Source organism: Chaetodon trifascialis, chromosome 22 (assembly GCF_039877785.1).
Source record: "Chaetodon trifascialis isolate fChaTrf1 chromosome 22, fChaTrf1.hap1, whole genome shotgun sequence".
NCBI lineage: Eukaryota > Metazoa > Chordata > Actinopteri > Chaetodontiformes > Chaetodontidae > Chaetodon > Chaetodon trifascialis.
In genome coordinates, this window is record NC_092077.1 from 17,089,976 (window position 1) to 17,107,640 (window position 17,665).

At 44.3% G+C, this 17,665-nt stretch overlaps 2 protein-coding genes across 7 annotated transcripts in view; both read left to right on the forward strand.

Moving 5' to 3' along the window:
- syt1a (synaptotagmin Ia) overlaps positions 1 to 9,481 on the forward strand; it is a 147,338-nt gene extending 137,857 nt beyond the window's left edge. For all 6 annotated transcript variants that reach the window (XM_070991556.1, XM_070991560.1, XM_070991555.1 and 3 more), the window contains 2 exons: positions 4,518 to 4,651; positions 7,037 to 9,481. In XM_070991556.1, coding sequence (XP_070847657.1) covers positions 4,518 to 4,651; positions 7,037 to 7,243 — 341 coding nt within the window. In that variant the 3' untranslated portion in view covers positions 7,244 to 9,481. The remainder of the gene's footprint in view (positions 1 to 4,517; positions 4,652 to 7,036) is intronic.
- A 2,726-nt stretch (positions 9,482 to 12,207) lies between these two features.
- On the forward strand, positions 12,208 to 16,750 carry cyb5r3 (cytochrome b5 reductase 3). Its single transcript, XM_070992390.1, has 9 exons — positions 12,208 to 12,354; positions 12,632 to 12,757; positions 12,911 to 12,983; positions 13,281 to 13,387; positions 13,472 to 13,601; positions 13,673 to 13,756; positions 14,833 to 14,918; positions 15,015 to 15,114; positions 15,978 to 16,750. The coding sequence occupies exons 1-9, from the start codon at positions 12,334 to 12,336 to the stop codon at positions 16,148 to 16,150; spliced, it is 900 nt and encodes a 299-aa protein (XP_070848491.1). The 5' UTR covers positions 12,208 to 12,333; the 3' UTR covers positions 16,151 to 16,750.
- The last annotated feature ends 915 nt before the right edge of the window (positions 16,751 to 17,665 follow it).

A 17,665-nucleotide genomic window follows, 5' to 3' on the forward strand; every position in this document is an offset into this window, starting at 1 on the left:
CCCGGCATGGCGCGCCATCAAAGGTGAGTCAGACTCCAAAGCGTGTCGGACACAAAGGCTAAGCGTCTTGGAATGAGGACACACGTGTTTGTAGAGGAAGTGGCAGAAAAGTGTTTTGTCCCGTCCTCTTTGTACCTCTGAAGACTTCCCAGAGGGCTGTGAGGCGGCACATAACCAGGTAATGGCTCGCGGTGAGCGAGGTTATCAAAGCACACGGGCGCCGTGTCGGCGGTAATGAAGCCGGCTGCCCTGACCCGGTGCTCCGGCTCGCCGTCAAACCTCTCGGCTGGAGGGTTTATTTGTTTTGTTCCTCTGGCTTTTCCAACTGAGAGCTTGTCTCCCAGTCAGTAAAGCGACGGGCCGGAGGGATCGTTAAGATGACGAACAGGCCCGGAGAGAAGAAAGCAGTTTGAAAGAGAGCGTTTATTCAGTCCTTGTCCATGTCTGTCAGACTTGTCGTTAATTCCAGAGACGCAGACGCAGATAGTGAGGGTTACGGGAAGATTTCTAAGCTTTTGGATAATGAAGAAGCTCATTTAATCAAACAAGACTACAACACAATATCTGTGAGATCACCCTCAGATTCTGAGTCGGTCTCTGTAAACGCTGGCGTTCGTGCCGCATGTGTGTCATTCATCGCCGAGTTGAGTGTGTAAAACTAAACCGACAGTCACCCCTGGGTGCACCCACCACGGCAAATCCTAAATGATGGGGGGAAAGCTAAGATGACAGCCAGGCTATATTTGGCACGACTCTGCCAGCGCCCGCAGCAGCCACACTCGATGAACACGGAAGTCTGTGAGCAGGAAGCGAAATCTTCGTTTGGTGTTTTACGTCTGAGCGCATGTTATAATATTGAACCTTGAGAGGCTCGACCTCGCCGAAATTTGGCAGTTTTTCACAGCTTGAGATACAGACTGTAAGTAACCTCTTTAAAATTAGACAGCTTTAGTGGCTCAACTGAACTCCGCAGCTGATTTGGCTCAGAGCTCATCACTCCAGCCTCCTGGGGGAAATGTATGGACCACTGCTGCTTTATCGCCTCATAAAACTATGGCCAGGATCCAGGACTCAGATGAGTAACCCACAGGATAGCGAAGGCGAGCCTCTGTGCTGTACACATATGCGAGGCAGCGCTCTTGCATCAGGAGTGCTGGCATTCATCCTTGAAATGGGAGAGATTACACCCATCTGGGATAAGACGGTAAAATGTGCCGGATATGAGGTACGGCGAGCCGCCCAGAACTCAATAATGCCAAACTCTCATCTGCTGACCAGAAAGATAAGGGGTGTCTGGATAGCACTGATGTGGCGCCACAGGTGTGTTTTCCTTTTCTCGGCCTGAGGAAGGGTTATCTGGCATAATCCCATTCAGCTGCTGTATTGTGTTTATTCGGGCACAGTTACAGACATGAGAGGATAGATGACACGTTCCGAACGTGCTGTCGCTGTGTTTCAGCTGTAGGCAGTGATAGATCGTCAGCACAGTCGACAGCATCAGTAACAAGGCATGAGAGGCCGAAACCAAAAGTAATTCATCTGTAGTTATGTGCTGGGCTAATAAGCTCACTTCCACAGTGCTAACCTGGCGTTACTCCCCAGACTTTTCTTAGCTTATCTTTAACTAACTGCGTTCTTTTGTGGGGATGCTATCAGAGTTTAGGCTAACGTTAGCAGCTCTGCTCTGATCTTTATTGGCTTTGTGGAAAGTTACACCCCAGCATCCACAGCTGAGTCACTCGAGATATCTGCCAAACGTATTAGTTAATCCTCATCCTAAGACACGCTAAACCTCTTCTCTTGTAACATTAAAACATACTGTTTGAAGCTAAGCTAAGCAGCCAAACAGGGTTATGTTAGAACAAAATAAGTCTGATCTTACATTTTTACCCATACTGCTCCTTTTACGTGCGTCAGCAGCTAGTGAGGATGTTCCCTTTTATCCTAGTTTTAGCCTCAGTCTGTTAGCATGATAGCATGTACCAAGTGCATATTTAAGATCCCTTTAAGGTTGTCCTTTTAATAAAAGTCAGCTGGAAATGTTTTAAAGCCAGCCAGAGAAGGATTTTTAACTCAGGAAGCTAATGTTGTAATGCTAGCTAGCTACAGCTGATCATATATGCAAACAGTATAAATAAACAGGTATTGCACGATTTCCATGAGCCAGTTTTTGTGGCCTTTTTCTGTCAGTTTCTTTTGATGTCACATTCTGTGTTGAAAAGGTTCTTTAAATTAGTCTTGTTTTACCTAATTCAGCAAGCCCAAATCTCACAGATCGCTTTTCTTTGCCCTTTTCCATTTCGTGCTTTTGTGCTTGACTTTCTTTAGATCTGTGTGAACTTGACGAGACAGAGGTCTGCCTACGCGCCATCAGTGTGAAAAAAGCCGAAAAAGAACTGAGGAATCTGTGCGAGCGCTGCCAGCCACCCGTGGCTGATGAGACAAAGAAAACCCACAGAAACTTCACTCGTTCTCATCATCCGAGGGGGGTTAATGTGACAGTGCTAGCAGCTGATTGAATCCCGCAGAATAACACGCAGAATTGTACGATTTCGAGTTTAGTTGACAAAATTCGTGGTGTGTATTTCTGTGAGTGTGAGAGGCTGATCTGATGGGTCGAAGTGCTGTTAAAAAAGGCTCTTTCTGCTGCGTGAAACACGAGGTGAGGCTGGAGAAGTTCCTCATTTAGATACTGGTGGATGTACTCTGTTCCTACACTAAGTGACACACAAAACCCTCATTCACTGTTCTTCTCATCCCAGCACTCCAGCTCTTCTCAGCAGGAGTGTAATAATGGACACCCACTCCATTAGGTTACCTTTTCGCTCACGTCTCTGTCGACTATTTATTCCTCCTGCTTTTTCCCCTCTTACTCTGTTTGTGTGGGTTTTCTCTCTGTATTCACATCAGCTGTCATGGATGAGACAAGTCTGCAATCAGGCCCTTATCCCCCCTGAACTGGATAAAAGATGAAGGCAGCCGGGCTCGGTCGGTCTGTGCTGTTGCTACAAATCCCACAACTGAAAACATGGAGATATTTTTCAGATCAAAAAACATAAAGACTCTGGAGATGTTTTTGTCTTTCTCAAGCAGCGCGTTGTCTTCAATGATAAATGAAACTGAGTTGTTTTCATTCATTTTTTCCTACTACAGCCCTTGTAATCGTCCTGGTTGTAGGATCAGGGATCATTAAGCGTCATTATGCAGCCTTCACATGTGGAACCAGAGTTTTCAACAATCTGCTGGACATTTTTCACACTAAAAACCACTGCCTGTGTTTTATTTGTCTTGTATTTATAATGAGAGATGTCTGTTTTGGCTGTTTTGAGGAGGCGTTAATATGTCATATGTTTTCTCTAAGAAGACGGATGTTCAAAGAGCACAAAGTGCCAAACACTCATCTGTAGTCTGAGGATCAAATGGCAGCGTGGCAGACTTTCAGAGGCAGACAGGCAAAAACATGCTGCTCTTTGAGTGTGCACACATCCCTAATGGAGCAGTGATGCTCAAAATTGCTGCTGTTATGTACAGTACTTACTCTACAAACTTACATTCAGCTGAAAGGAGAGAAAATTACCTTCATTTCTTCTAGGAAAGGGCTGATGTTGTGCTTTGAAGTTTTTTCTGTTAAATTCAGTAGTTTTTCTTTTTGCAGCATCTAGTGACCATTAGTGGAACTGCAGCTAAAGGCACTTTATGTTTACATGCACCCAAGAAACCAGGTTACTCATAGGGGCCGAGCAGGACGTTGGGCGATACATGTGCATGCGCTGTGATCTAGTTACTGTAAAGTCTTTGTTGTGAATATTTGCACGTGTAAAGACACAATTAGAAACCTGATTAACCGTAAACGCGGCGAAGAAACGACCGAGCCTTTCCAGGATGGCCCTCTCATACCCAATCAGGATATCACCTGTTACTCTCGTGTCTCATCAGTTTTCCCCCGTGAGCCCGAACCGAGACCTCTCCTCCAATTTAGTTTTGATGACAATTTGGAGATTGCAAACAAATCAAGTGGAGTGGCGTCACGTCATGAGCCAGAGCGACTGGCCGTTGGCTGTTTGCCGACGCACACTCTACCTGATTGCCAGGACGAGGACTGACAAAGCAGACCACTTGGGGGCCACTCGAGATGGCCTTCTGACAAAATGAGACTCTTGAATGTGGAAGGTTAACTGAGTGACGTAAACACACAAGACTGTCATGTCCCTGCTTTCCAACCATGGCCCATTGCTCACTGTATGATTGAAGGTTTGTTTAAGGCGCCTGTAAAGAAACCTGCAACCTCCAGCCAACTCTGCAGTTTCCTTCAGCTCTACAGAGGTTTTTAGTGTCTTTCAGCTCCTTGTTTTGGTTTCACAGTCTCCCTGTGAGATAGCCAGATATCCCCTCAGGAGCTGGTGGAGACCAAAAACAGAGCTCGAAGGAAGAGTGAACATAGGACATCTGTCCATGTTGCTGTGTCTGCCAGTGTTTTTGCGTCTTGTTCCTTATAATCCTTCTGATCTCCTCTGCAGATCCATATGTGAAGATCCACCTGATGCAAAACGGCAAAAGGCTGAAGAAGAAGAAGACGACAATCAAGAAGAACACCCTCAACCCTTATTACAACGAGTCCTTTAGCTTTGAAGTCCCGTTCGAACAGATCCAGGTACGCTCCCGTCCATTCGCAGAGTTCATGAAATGTCTCAAAATCCTGGCGATGCTGTAGGGACAAATTGTGCTTTGAGAACCAGCAAAGTTTTTTTTTTTTTTGCATAAAAATTGGTAAGTGGAAGCTCATTTACCAAATAATCAGTTTAGAGGCTTTTCATCATAACAGTATAATCAAAGGCACTTCAGTTTAAATCAGCGTTGGTTTCACAGTCCGACGAGCCTGTTTCTCAATTCCTGTTATTCTCTGCACTTGTTTTTGCCTTTAGCGTATATCTCAGTGCTATTTGCTGCGTGTCTGACAGTGATTACCGTGCACGCCGTGACTTAAGCAGCAGTATATTCAAGACGAAGAAGAAGCAAAGCTTGAATCTGTTTCCAGAACATCGTGGAGGAAACGATAAAGAATGCACAAACTGTCAGAAAAGAACAGCAACGAACAGCATTATCTCTTCAGGCAAGACTAGAGTAAGAGTAATTGAGTCAAATTGATTAAGGCTGTCACAGCTCACAAATCACGGGTTTGGGTCCACAAGCCTCAGATTCAATTTAAACAGTGTTGATCCCAATCAACCCCATCCAAATCAAGGCCTTATTTTCTGCTGCTTTTAGCCACATTAATCATCTCATCACCAAGAGCCGGCTGGTCGTTAAGTAATTATTAGTGCCACTGATTGAATCATAAACTTGTCATTGATTAGGTGTATTGAATGCTCCCCTGAAAGTTAAAAACACTCTTAAATGATCTAATTTGACCGTGACCAATCAGTCAAACAGGCTCCTTAAAGAACATGTTGTAAATGTGAAACTAATGGACTGTTTAAACACCCTCGTCCTCACTGGAAGCTCTTAAAGCTGGAGAAGCCAGCGGCCCCTCCTGTCGGCTCAGGTGGTTCGCACTGCAGCACGGAGCCTCGTTGTCTTCAGTCATACGTACGAAAACACGAACATGTTGTTAGCAGCTGTCAAGCTAGCATGTTAGCTTTGGGAAATGCACAAAAAATGCTTCTAAAAACGTCACCTGCCGTCTCTTTAAGGCTGCATCGTGAGACTTTAAATAAAGACACTTTGAGCTGTGGTGCACCTACAAACTCACCTCTGCCTGATGCTTCAGGGATCCTGTTAACATTCACAACAAATTATCCAGACTTATAGAAAGCTGCTAATTGACCTCTCTTATATGCAGAGGCGGAGTTGTGAATTTTAGTTCAACTTGACCTCGGGACAATTTGTGTAATTAATCCAAAGGTTTTAATTGTCTCAGGGATTGTGTGAGAATTGCAAACAGTGCGTATAATTGGTGTCCTTCATCACACGAACTGAGAGTTTGTTATTAACTGAGGTTCCACATCCTCTTTAGCAGACACACAGTTAGCTCTGCAGTCAGTGACACGTTTACATCCACTTCATCAGAGGCTCTTCCACAGAGCGCCCATGATGCACTGCCATGTTTTTACAGTAGCCCAGAATGGACAAACCACTCACTGGCTCTACTGACCGTTTCAGCCAGAGATGCTCCTGAGCAGATGGATGAAATGTGATGAGACTGATATCAGTGTTCTCATTTCACAAGCTAATAAGCTTATTTCCTAATGTCGAGCCGTTCTTTGAATGATTGTCCATAACGTGATTGTTATTGGTAAATCAATCGCGGCCGTGACAACAGAAGCAGGAAAACATCATTGACTGGTCAGTGACGATTAACAAAAAGCCTGATAATATCCAATCAAAGAGAGGCGTGATTCAATTAGCACTTTGAAGGTGAGCTGTCCCTTTAAAAACCAGCTGACCCTAACCTGCCGTCTGGGAGCCGTATTCAGCGTTTCATTACATGGCGCGTTAGGCATGCTCCTCTAAGGCTGAGGCTCTGCGCTCACGCAGGTGGCGGCAGCAGCCTCCTCTCAGCGTGCCAGTGGATCGAAACTTAATCAGGGCTCTTTGTGCACTAATTCATATTCTCTGCCAGAGATTGATGCCCGGGTCACTCCTCTTTGCGGCGTCCCTTTGAATAAACACATGGCGAGGCTGAGTCTCCGACCTCTGAGTAATCAAACATTCTGCCGTGTTTGGCTGTGGCTGTAGCTGAGGCCCGGTCTGGAACGTCACTTACTGTTAATCAACATTAACGTGTGTCGGAGCGCCTCGCCCTCTGCGTTAGTTACAGTGAAGACCAGGAACTGTTTCACACGGCTTAATGCATCGTTTCTCTCCTCTGAAGTAACTGATGCCTCAGTGCAGTTCATTTTCTCAGGATGTTTAAGTATCCAATCATGTGTTCACAAAGTGGTGACCCTCGCTCCGTCCTCGCTTGTGGAAACTTTGCTGCTCAGAGACGAGCGTCAGACGTCTGCATTCAAACTCTCTCTTCTCTCCCGCTCTACAGAAAGTGCAAATTGTTATAACTGTTCTGGACTATGACAAGATCGGCAAGAACGATGCCATTGGCAAGGTCTTTGTGGGCCTCAACAGCTCGGGGACGGAGCTGCGCCACTGGTCCGACATGCTGGCCAACCCCAGGAGACCCATCGCCCAGTGGCACGTGCTGAAGCCTGAGGAAGAGGTGGACGCTCAGCTCTCCACCAAGAAATAGACAGGGCCCTTTCAGCACCTGCCTTGTAGTACTCTTTAGCCAGTATGTGTAAATACCTCAGTGATATATGGGTCCATCCATGTAATCCCCCCCCCCCCCCTCTTACCCCGCCTCTCTCAAATCACAAACAATCCTGATTGGACGTCCCACTCTGCTTTTTTTCTATCAGGTTCCCTTTGTTTCTCGCTTTTTTTTTCCTTTGTTCCTCTTTGATTCAGCAGTTTTTGTTACATCTCCGTGCCCTTAATCGCCCCCCCCAACCAAATGCCCCCCCTTCTTTTAAGCAATATGATCTGTATAGATAGCGCATGACTGAAAGAATTTATTGTACCACAGTTGTATATATAAGTATGCAGACAAAAATGATTTCTAGTTTATGTGTTTGTATGTTGTTACCGTTTCCTAATCTGTGTATATCTTGATGTTTTTAATAAGATGTTCTATTTTAAATTATGTAAATGCAGATATAGAGGAAAGCCAATATTATATATCCCAGGATTTAAAAATTCTACCTTATTACCTTATTGCATTCCTGAAAAAAAGGAAGAATCCAACCTGCAAGACACTAGTGGAAATATATTCACACTGTAAAGGACGATGTCTGGCTCTGAGCTCGGCGAAGGATCATCCTAGAAAAGACGAGCAGACGAATATATACACACAAAACTCCAAAATACACGGCCATTAACGACTATGGTTCTGAGGGAAAAAAATTATGCTGCTGGAAATTATACAAGCACATGATTTCTTATGACTTTTTGTACTTATTTCTCAATCAGAGGACCTATACGTTTAGCTTGATGCGCACTGTTACCAGAAACGACAGTTAGCATTTCATTTCTCCATGTTCGGCAGTTTCCTCTGAGTGAAATAGGTCCTCGCTTTAAAGGTGCGTTCACTTGTACCGGCTCGTTTTCTTTTCCAACAAATGGAAAATATTGCCTCCGAAAACAGAGTGGAGTCCTTTCTCGACCCTTCAGAAACAGACCCGCGTGAAGAAAAGCACCAAGCTGTAGCCATTGTGTCCTTAAGCTCCTTTAACGATGTTTTGTTGACTGCTTACTTTGAACAGCCTCGTCGTTGTTGGAAGTATGTCGCATTTAGGCCGGGGTCCGATCTTTGAGAGGGAGTTAAAAAAAACACACAAAGAGTCGTGACTCTGGTTTTAAGAGGACTATTTTTTAGAGCAATTCAACGTCTTGACTATTTTTAGTAAACTGCATGATTTTTTTTACGATCTTTACTAAAGGCCGGGGCGGGGGGAGATCTACTGACACCAGGGGTCGTCTCTTCTGATGCGATCCCCTTGCCTTCAATCAGAGGAGAGGAAAGAAAAATCAAGAGTGACGTTTAAGCTCTGGGTCGGTGCGTGCGAGCGCGCCGGCGGAGGCGAGGCGACTTTCTAAACACTGCCATTTTCAGGGAGGTGACTTGTGTAGAGCCCCTCTCTTCATGCACACTCCCACTTGCTAGTGGTTGTAGCTTTGGTTTATCGGGAACAATGTCTTTGGCTGCAACGGTGCCCTGAATCGCAGTCTTTGCTTTGTGTTGCCTTCTCACAGTGACAATAGAGTTAGCCATGTTTTACTGCCAATTTTAACTTTTACGTGGCTGCTGTTTTGCACTGGATGTCTTTGAACGAGCTCGTCGACTTCTTTCGAAAGACATTTGCTGTTTATTTCAGGACACCTGCGGGGGGAGCCAGGACTCCGCCTGCCCGATCGGCTTAATTAAAAACAGGAAGCAACGATGACAAATCACAGCCAACAGCAGTCACATGGTTTTGTGTTCTCGTTGGCGCGGGACTACACCAAGAGAGAGCGAAATAACCGTAAAGTTAATGGTCTGCGTAGGCTATTAGTCCATCATGTCCTTTACTACGGGTCCAATTAGCAGAGAAATAAGTTTGAGTCCATGAAACCATGAAGTCTCTTATCTTGGAGGAACCTCTTGCATATACTCGATGCTAGCTTCAGGAGGACTTTCTAAATGTTTTCAATGTTATTGTGTAGTTGATAGCACTATTATGAAAAGCTACTTGTCATTCCATATGAGTCTCTGAGGACTGCTTTGTGTATCACTGTGACTGCCGTGTGTGCTTAGAGATGTAGAGTTATCAGTAGGTAGCGAAACCAGTTTGTTCTGTAGTGATGTCGTAGCGTTTAATGCCATTTTCCCTTCTACACGCAGACGGAGCGAGAGCGCGTGGCGTCGCCCGGCGGTTCAAAAAAAACAAAAGGCGGACGGACGTTTTATCCGAGCGCGAGCGGGTGGCTTCACACAGCATTTCGTTGAGCACTGTGCAATACTTGTATGTTCATCCCATAGTGTTAACGCGGGCGGCGTCGCCCCAGAAAAAAAGATTCTAACTCTTGCGGATGACTCCAGTCCAGAGAGACGTTTCTCCTTTCCAGTGACGTGGTTAGGACACAGCACACGTAGATTCAGCTGACAGGTTGGAGCTTGACACCTCGCTTTGGGGTTCCCTCTTCTTTTCTCCTCTTGCACACAGTTCCAGCATCAGAAGCTTCAGGGAGTATTAGTTCAATACCAAACGAGAGTCGACATTTGAATATTCCCTTAAAACGCTGTGTATATATTTACATAATCGTGTCAAAATGTATATCTAGAGTGACTATAAAGTGACATGAATATGATTCTTCAGATATCATTTACTATATCTCATCACCATTAAGTCATTTTCATGATTTTTTTAAATTTTATTTTATTTTATTTAACAGCTCTGTTCATTCAAATGGCCCTTTTATATTTGAGATGAAAACTCTGAATGTACAGTATGGACTGTGTTGGTGTAGATTACTTTAACCGTGAGATTAGATGTACTTTGCACTTTTTGTTCTTAATATTTCTTTGTGAGTTTATTTCATGACCCTTCGGGCTTAAACTCCCCGTCTGATAGCATATTCCAGCTGAATATGCTGAAATACAGCTGCATCCCAGACCCTCTTCAGCCGAGGGATCGTTTTATTTGACATGTCTCATGTAGATTCATGAATTCCAGTACAGCTTCAGAGTTAAATGGTAAAAAAAAAAAAAAAAGAACAAATTAAAGGTAAAAGTGACCTGAGCAATTCAATATTAATGCAAAAAGGTTGTACCAAGAGATTAATCGGCTCAAACCTGTGGAAACACATCAGGGAATCCAGTAATGGGCAGCATTGCAGGCCCCGTTGGATTGTGTGGAAAGCCCACAAAGAAGAAGCCATTAACCTGCAACGCAATGCTCCTCTTTATTGCCATTTCCTACCAAAGCATGCTCGCATAATCAAACCCGAAATTCTCCTCTTGTAAGGAAACACCTTCTCAAGCTCTCTGTGTGACAAGGAACTCCAGATTCTCTGCGGTGACACTGACGAAAAGCCACACTGACCTTTCCAAAACAAAGCTGTGTAAAGTATTAGAATCTGATGCTGTAGAAAGATCCTAGTTGCCTTTGTGTATATCAACTGCCTGCTTGAGTATTTTGTGTGTGGAACTTTTCTCTGTAATCTCGTAGAACTGTTTGGGGTGTTTTTTCCTGCCATATCGCTCGCGGCGACGGCGAGCCGCTGACAGTTATATTTGCTGTGTATACCTTCATTTTTGACGAGGTGTTTTACAGTTTCGTTTCACTTTGTGTAGTGATTCACTCTGTGGAGTTTTCTGACTGTTGTTATATAACTTCATATACACAAATGATCAATAAAAATGTTTTATTTCCTGTTGATACAGAAGCTTATCATGTCGTGTTTTCCTTCATGATGTGAGCAGAAGATGCCGTCACTGCCCCTAATTGCAGCTTTAATAACAAAAACGACCTTTTTACTATTACTACAGTGTTTGTACAGTCCTGACTGTAGAGAGTGACTCACATGGAAGAGGAAAGTGTCTGCAGGCACTGCTCGCATGGCAAACTCGTTTTAATCATGTTTGCTGAGAACTGGCTTTGGATCGTGCTGACCAGCCTGGAAACATGGTCACTACTGCCACCTAGAGGACATGAGGGGGCATAACAGCGAATGAGCCCAACAATAGTAAGTCAAGCTTTGGGCACAAATCAATTTCAATCAGTGAATATTCAGTGATGTCCACTGGAGACACAACGTTTGTCCTCCCACCAAATGGGAAGTGTCACATCGATGTGAAGCTCAGCTGAGAGTGGATCTGATGAAGAGAGCCGCCTCTGCTCGCAGAATTGTAGATTTCAGGCTGTTCCTGTTAAATGAAGCTCATTTTGGGGTCAAAGGTCAAACATCACATCAGTAGAAACATCTTATGAATGTGTATAATCATCTTATTCCACACTTCCTGATAAGTTTACATATATATTCTTTGCCAGCTCTTCATTGAAGTTATTTAATGTTAAGGTTTAATGGAAGTACTCCTGAGTGCTCCACTGGTCTAACTTTTAATGGCTCACTGCAGTCCATTACTGCCGTCTCTGTGATCTACATTGGAATAATCAAAGCTACATGATCAAATTAGGCTCCATTCTGGCTGAGGAGTGACCAGAGTCACGTGTCATCCTCATTTGGTGCCTTTGGATAATACTGTCCCTAATATTTCGCCTCGTAAAACTGCCCGTGCTCTTGTCTCTGTGCCAGCTATTAATTATGGAATTTTATTCTGAAAAGGTGGGGCGTTTTCTTAAGTTTATATATTGGGTAGTTTTATTCTGAAAATCCATGGCAGCCATGCGGAGGTGACGTTTAAGTTTAACTGTCAAGGTAGTCAGCATTAGCCGTTATTATACTGGAAGTTATACAAGCACAGTCTCTACATATCGTTTTGGAATTTGAAACAATATCAAGAGCGTATTATTTTAGGGTGAATAAACCACTAAAAACCCAATCTTCTGTCAGTAAATATATTCATTGGTTTGACTAACTCACTGGATGTTATCCCAATAAAAGACATCATTTTCCGAAACAATGCTTTTATTTTCAAAAACATTGACCGGAATAAGTACATTTGCCTTGGCTAGCTTTACTCGCCTGTCATCACACACTACCGTCACAGCTGCAGCAAACCGCTCTGGCGCTGCTTTCTGCGTCGACAAACGACCTTTCAGTTGCTTCAACTAACTGAAAATGTTGTCCTACATCATCGGCGTAAGTATACCTTAATGAAAGGTAGCCAGAAATGTTTTATTGTAGTTAATTCCTTTGCATTAGCTCAGGCTAACGTTAGCTAACATTTAGTTCTCCAAACCAAGTTCAGCAGTGGTGGGCCTGCCCACAGGAATGACTGACTCATTTCTCCTGTTATGGATTTAACAAAATTGGCTTAAGTTAGTCAACATCCCGCAGTGGGCTCAAGCATTTGGTAGCTACTGCTAAAGCTAATGCTGGTGGTCTGAGTCACTGTCTTTTCTGGCCTTTATCGCAGCTGATCCGAGGCGGCTTCGACGGCATTATCAACCTGATCTTCAGACTTTTCTTCTCAAAGAGGCGACCAGCCATCACCTTAGAGGACCCGAGCATTAAATATGCACTGCGGCTGATAGACAAACAGGTAACCAGTCTGAATATCACCAGACAAACTCTGCACTCTGCAAAAAGTCTGCAGCACGACAACGTCTTTTTCTGTTTCCAAACGCAAGAGATGCGTTCAGGGACCACCTTTGCTCTCTCATGTTAGCCTGACGGACTCTTGTGCTTGTTGCAGATTGTCAGTCATGACACGAGGAAGTTTCGCTTTGCCCTGCCCTCACCTGAACACGTCCTCGGCCTCCCTATTGGTCAGTATGTGCACTCATAACTTAGTAATCAATAAACAATATTTAATAATGAAACTAGCACCAATCATGAGAGTGAGTGCTGCTCCTGATGTTTTCTACTAATCTACATTAACAAAGAAAATTAAAAACAGGCATAAACTAATGTTCAGTATTCATGTATACACGTACAAAAACAAGCATGCAGTAAATGACCACATTACACAGGTAAACACAAGTTAAAGTGATGCAGAGAGCTTGAAGGAAACAAACGTATGTATTCATAGAAAGAGTGAAGTTGGGTTTTCTTCTTGTTTCCAGGGCAGCACATTTATCTGTCTGCGAAAATCGACGGGAAGCTGGTCGTGCGTCCATACACGCCGGTGTCCAGCGACGATGACAAAGGCTTCGTGGACTTGGTGGTGAAGGTAACGCCTGGAGGACAGGTGTGTCTGTGCAAAGCCGCCGTCTTATTTTTCTAACCCGGCGTCTCCTGCTGTCTGTGTTGACAGATTTATTTTAAAGGCGTTCATCCTAAATTCCCAGAGGGAGGGAAGATGAGTCAGTACCTGGAGAGCCTCAAGATCAACGACACCATTGACTTCAGAGGACCCAGCGGTCTTCTGGTCTACAAGGGCAAAGGTGAGCGAAGCGAGCAGGTGAGAAGACGTCGGACAGACTGAGCGGCAGCTGACTGAACTTTCCCTCCGCAGGTGTTTTTGCCATTCAAGCAGAGAAAAAGTCCGAAGCTGTGACCAAGACCGCCGCACATGTGGGAATGATAGCTGGAGGAACAGGTGAGGAGAACCTCTGCTCTCATCTGTACGAGCTGTTTTTCAACCAGGAAGTAGACGCGTCTCGTTTCATGGTCGCACTTCTGCTCGTGTTCTCTTTAATGTTTTTCTCACTGAAAGCGTTTAGATTAATGATCGATCTGGCAAATAGTTTCCTGGTTAAGTGACGATAATACATTAAGTTTATTTATGTTAATGTTAAATAGAGAAAAGTTTCATATTTTAGAGGCTGAAATCAGTCCAGTTTCCCGTCATATGACTAATTGATTAACTAATTGTTGAAGCTTAAATCGTTTTGTCTGTATAATGTCAGAAAATTGAGCAAATGAAAGTGTCAAATCGTCACACCTGAGAAGCTGAAACCAGCAAATATTTAATATTTTTTACTCGAGAAAAATGACTAAAACATTTATTCAACCATCAAAATAGTTCCTGATGAAGTTTCTGCCGATCGAGTGATCAATTAATTGTGACTCCTGTAGTTTAAGATCAATAAAACCAACAAACGCTCACAACTGAGAAGCTCAATTTTTCCTTCAAAGACGATTTATCAAAGTTGTCCATTGGACATAAACAGAGCAGAAGCTCTGACTAGAAATGTGGCCAAAAGTATGTGGACGCCTGAACATTGTCTGACATTCTGACATCATGAGCATTAATATGCTGCTGCAACAGCTGTTAATATAGTTCTAATCATTAATAATTTCAGATTTTCTAATATATTGACACTGATAACCCGGTGGTTTCCTTCCAGAGTTCGAGCAGTTTTGGTGGCTTCAGACGGGAGTTTGTCATGTGTTTTGCTCTCACTGGTTTGCAGAGGGAGAGGCTCAGCCGGGCTCAGACGTCACCATCATATCTGATCAAACCTCTCCCTCGCAGGCCTCATGAATGTCACTGTGCCTCCTGTATCTGCTGCACATGTTCACACTGTAAATATCTCAGTGTGTTTACTGAGTAGTGAAGAACCAAAACCATGAGAAACACAGATGTCCACTTACTTTTGGCCACATATTTGTTTAATGAAGGTGATTCTGTCTGAATCCTGTTGGAAAACCTCTGTGGACTCTTTCCTCCAGGAATCACCCCCATGCTGCAGCTCATCACGGCTGTGATGAAGGATCCTCAGGACGAGACCGTGTGTCACCTGCTGTTCGCCAACCAGGTCACATGATGCGCTGATGTTCAGTGTCTGTGTCTTCCTGTGTGATGGAGGTGGAAGCTAACGTGCTGAAACCTGTTTCTTCTTGTCCCGTCGCAGACTGAGAAAGACATCCTGCTGAGACCGGAGCTGGAGGAGATTCAAGTGAACAACCCGGAGCGGTTCAAGCTGTGGTTCACCGTGGACAGAGCGCCTGAAGGTCAGTGCGAAGGACAGACGCTGCTCCGTGTGACCGCCGCGCCGCTCCGTCTGGGCTTCGTTTAGGGGTTTAATACACAGAGCGCAAGTTTCAGTCGACGGGACGTTTCATCTTAGTGACAAATTCCTCTTTTTTTTTTTTTTTTTTTTAAACCTGATACTGCTCTGATCCTTCACATGTACTCACCCAGGGCTGCAGATTTTTCATTATTGATGAACTTCTTGATTAAATGACAGATAATCTGGAACCTAAAAATCCCAAAATATTCAGTTTATCATCAGGAAAAACTCAAAAATAGCAAAGTTTGACTTTTGAGAAGCTGGAACCAGCGACTTCTCTGCTGATTAATTTCCTGTTTATCAATTAATCGCCTCATTGTTATCAGTGGTAACTGTACCACAAAGTCAACTGCTCTTATGATCTCATCAGAAATGTACACTGTGCTTAAAGTAAAGGTACACATTTTGTAGAAACACTCGTCTCAGACTGTTATAGATGTTGTAGTATTGGATGATTGTAGTTGATTGTAGTTCATAAGCTCATCTTCTGTTTTGCATTTCAAAACCTAAACCTGAAAAGTAACAGTATCATTAAAAGTACAACATTTCTCTTTGAAAGTGTGAACACTCAAAGTAAAGGTACCTCATGCACCTACTGCATGTCAGTCAGACGTGACATAAATATCTGTCACCAGTAGGTGTCACTAGAGGGAGGAGTGTCAGTGTTACAGTGAGATGATGCACTGAAAGCCTCCTCACATTTCCACATTAAAATACACTGAATGAATTTACCAGCCATACGTTTGGATGGAAAGTCTCATTTCTGCATCACTAGCAGGGATTTTAACGTTTTCTGTGTTTCAGACTGGGAGTACAGCCAAGGCTTCATCAGCGAGGACATGGTGAGGGAACACCTGCCGCCTCCCAGCGACGACACGCTCGTCCTGATGTGCGGTCCTCCGCCCATGATCCAGTTCGCCTGCAACCCCAACCTGGACAAAGTGGGTCACTCCAGCAGCCGCAGGTTCACCTTCTAGACGCGAGTCCACACCGAGGATTTGGAGGTTTGGACACACAAGAGCATCCGGTTATTATGTCCTCTACCCCGACAGCATTAAAGCACTCGTACAGTCGCACTTTGTACGCTATATTTATGCCATGATGTTCATCGTGCAACAGGATCACAGCACGGACCAATGCATGCCATCAGCAGCTGTCCTGAAGGGCAGGAGACGGTGAATATCTGAGCGTGTTTGGGGTTGAAGATGAGTGTGTGTAGGATGGAAAAAGGCTCTAAAATTCAAACGTGATTCCAGATCTGCTGCAGACGAGCACGCTGACCTGCTGTGGCCTCGGTTCGCTCGAGTCGAGGCTCGCTGGCTGTTTCCTGAGTGCCTTAACACATGCAAAGCTTTTTTTATGCACAGTTAAAGAAGTGTGACCACTTGCTTCATTTATAAGGAATATTGTATGAGTTATTTCATTGTTGCTGCTGAGAGTGTGTTACAGCCCTGTGAGGTCCAAGATGTCGATATTTAGCTGAAACGTGTTGATTTGTTGAACGTGACGTCGTTACTGATGCGACATCAGTAGCTGCTTGTGTTTGGATATGCAACATAAAAATCAACTGTTACTGAGTCTGACACTTTTGATTTTTATTCTGCGTTTGAAGGAGATAGCTGAGGTCATATGAAGGTCACTGACACCACCCATTAGCTCCTCGCTCCCTGAGGCCACCTGTGAACGTTAGATCTGCTGGCAGGGATGGAGGGACGGCGTTGTAGGTGAGGGACGGTTTCTCTGTTTTTACGTAAACGGCCTCTTGTACACCATCTGTCCTCCCTGTCCATAATATGCATGTAGCTGTCCTCAGATGAGTGTCCCTCATCTTTCAGTCCTGACCTGAGGAGCTGGTCCTCTGTGCTTGTTTAGCTTCCTGACAGATGAGTCGTTGCTCACTGCGCTGACCTGCACGCTCTGCTGGATGTTTGTCCTCTTCAGATGCTCCATTCATGTGTAGAACGATGATGTAGTTGCATTTGTTCTTCCTGGATCTTATAGCTGTTTGCACAAAGGTCCTATTAGTGTGTCCACAAACCTAAACACAAATCTGAGGGACACACATTCTATACATGAGTGGAGCCTCTGAAGAGGACTGTCAACAAACATCCGTCTGTTTTTCAAAGACACACAGAGACGGAAACTGTTCCACTGGAAAGACCAGATTCCAACATTTAACAAAGACCAGGCTCAACACAGAGATGACCTGAAGGATAAGGGACTCGTTCAAGGACAACATGCATACATATAGTGGACAGGGAGGACACCTTCTTCTTCTCCACTTAGTTGCCTTTAGCTTCCACCAAGAAGGAGAGGTGTTTACGTACAAATAGAGAAGCCACCTTTTAGCAGACGCTGAGGTCTACAACATCTCTTACCTCCACCTACATTACTGTCCTTTCATCCGCTCCCAGCCACCTGTCCTCAGGTGACTCAGTGACTGCTGCTCAGCCACAAGTGTGCAACCTGAAGCATGACCTGACGGACTGTCA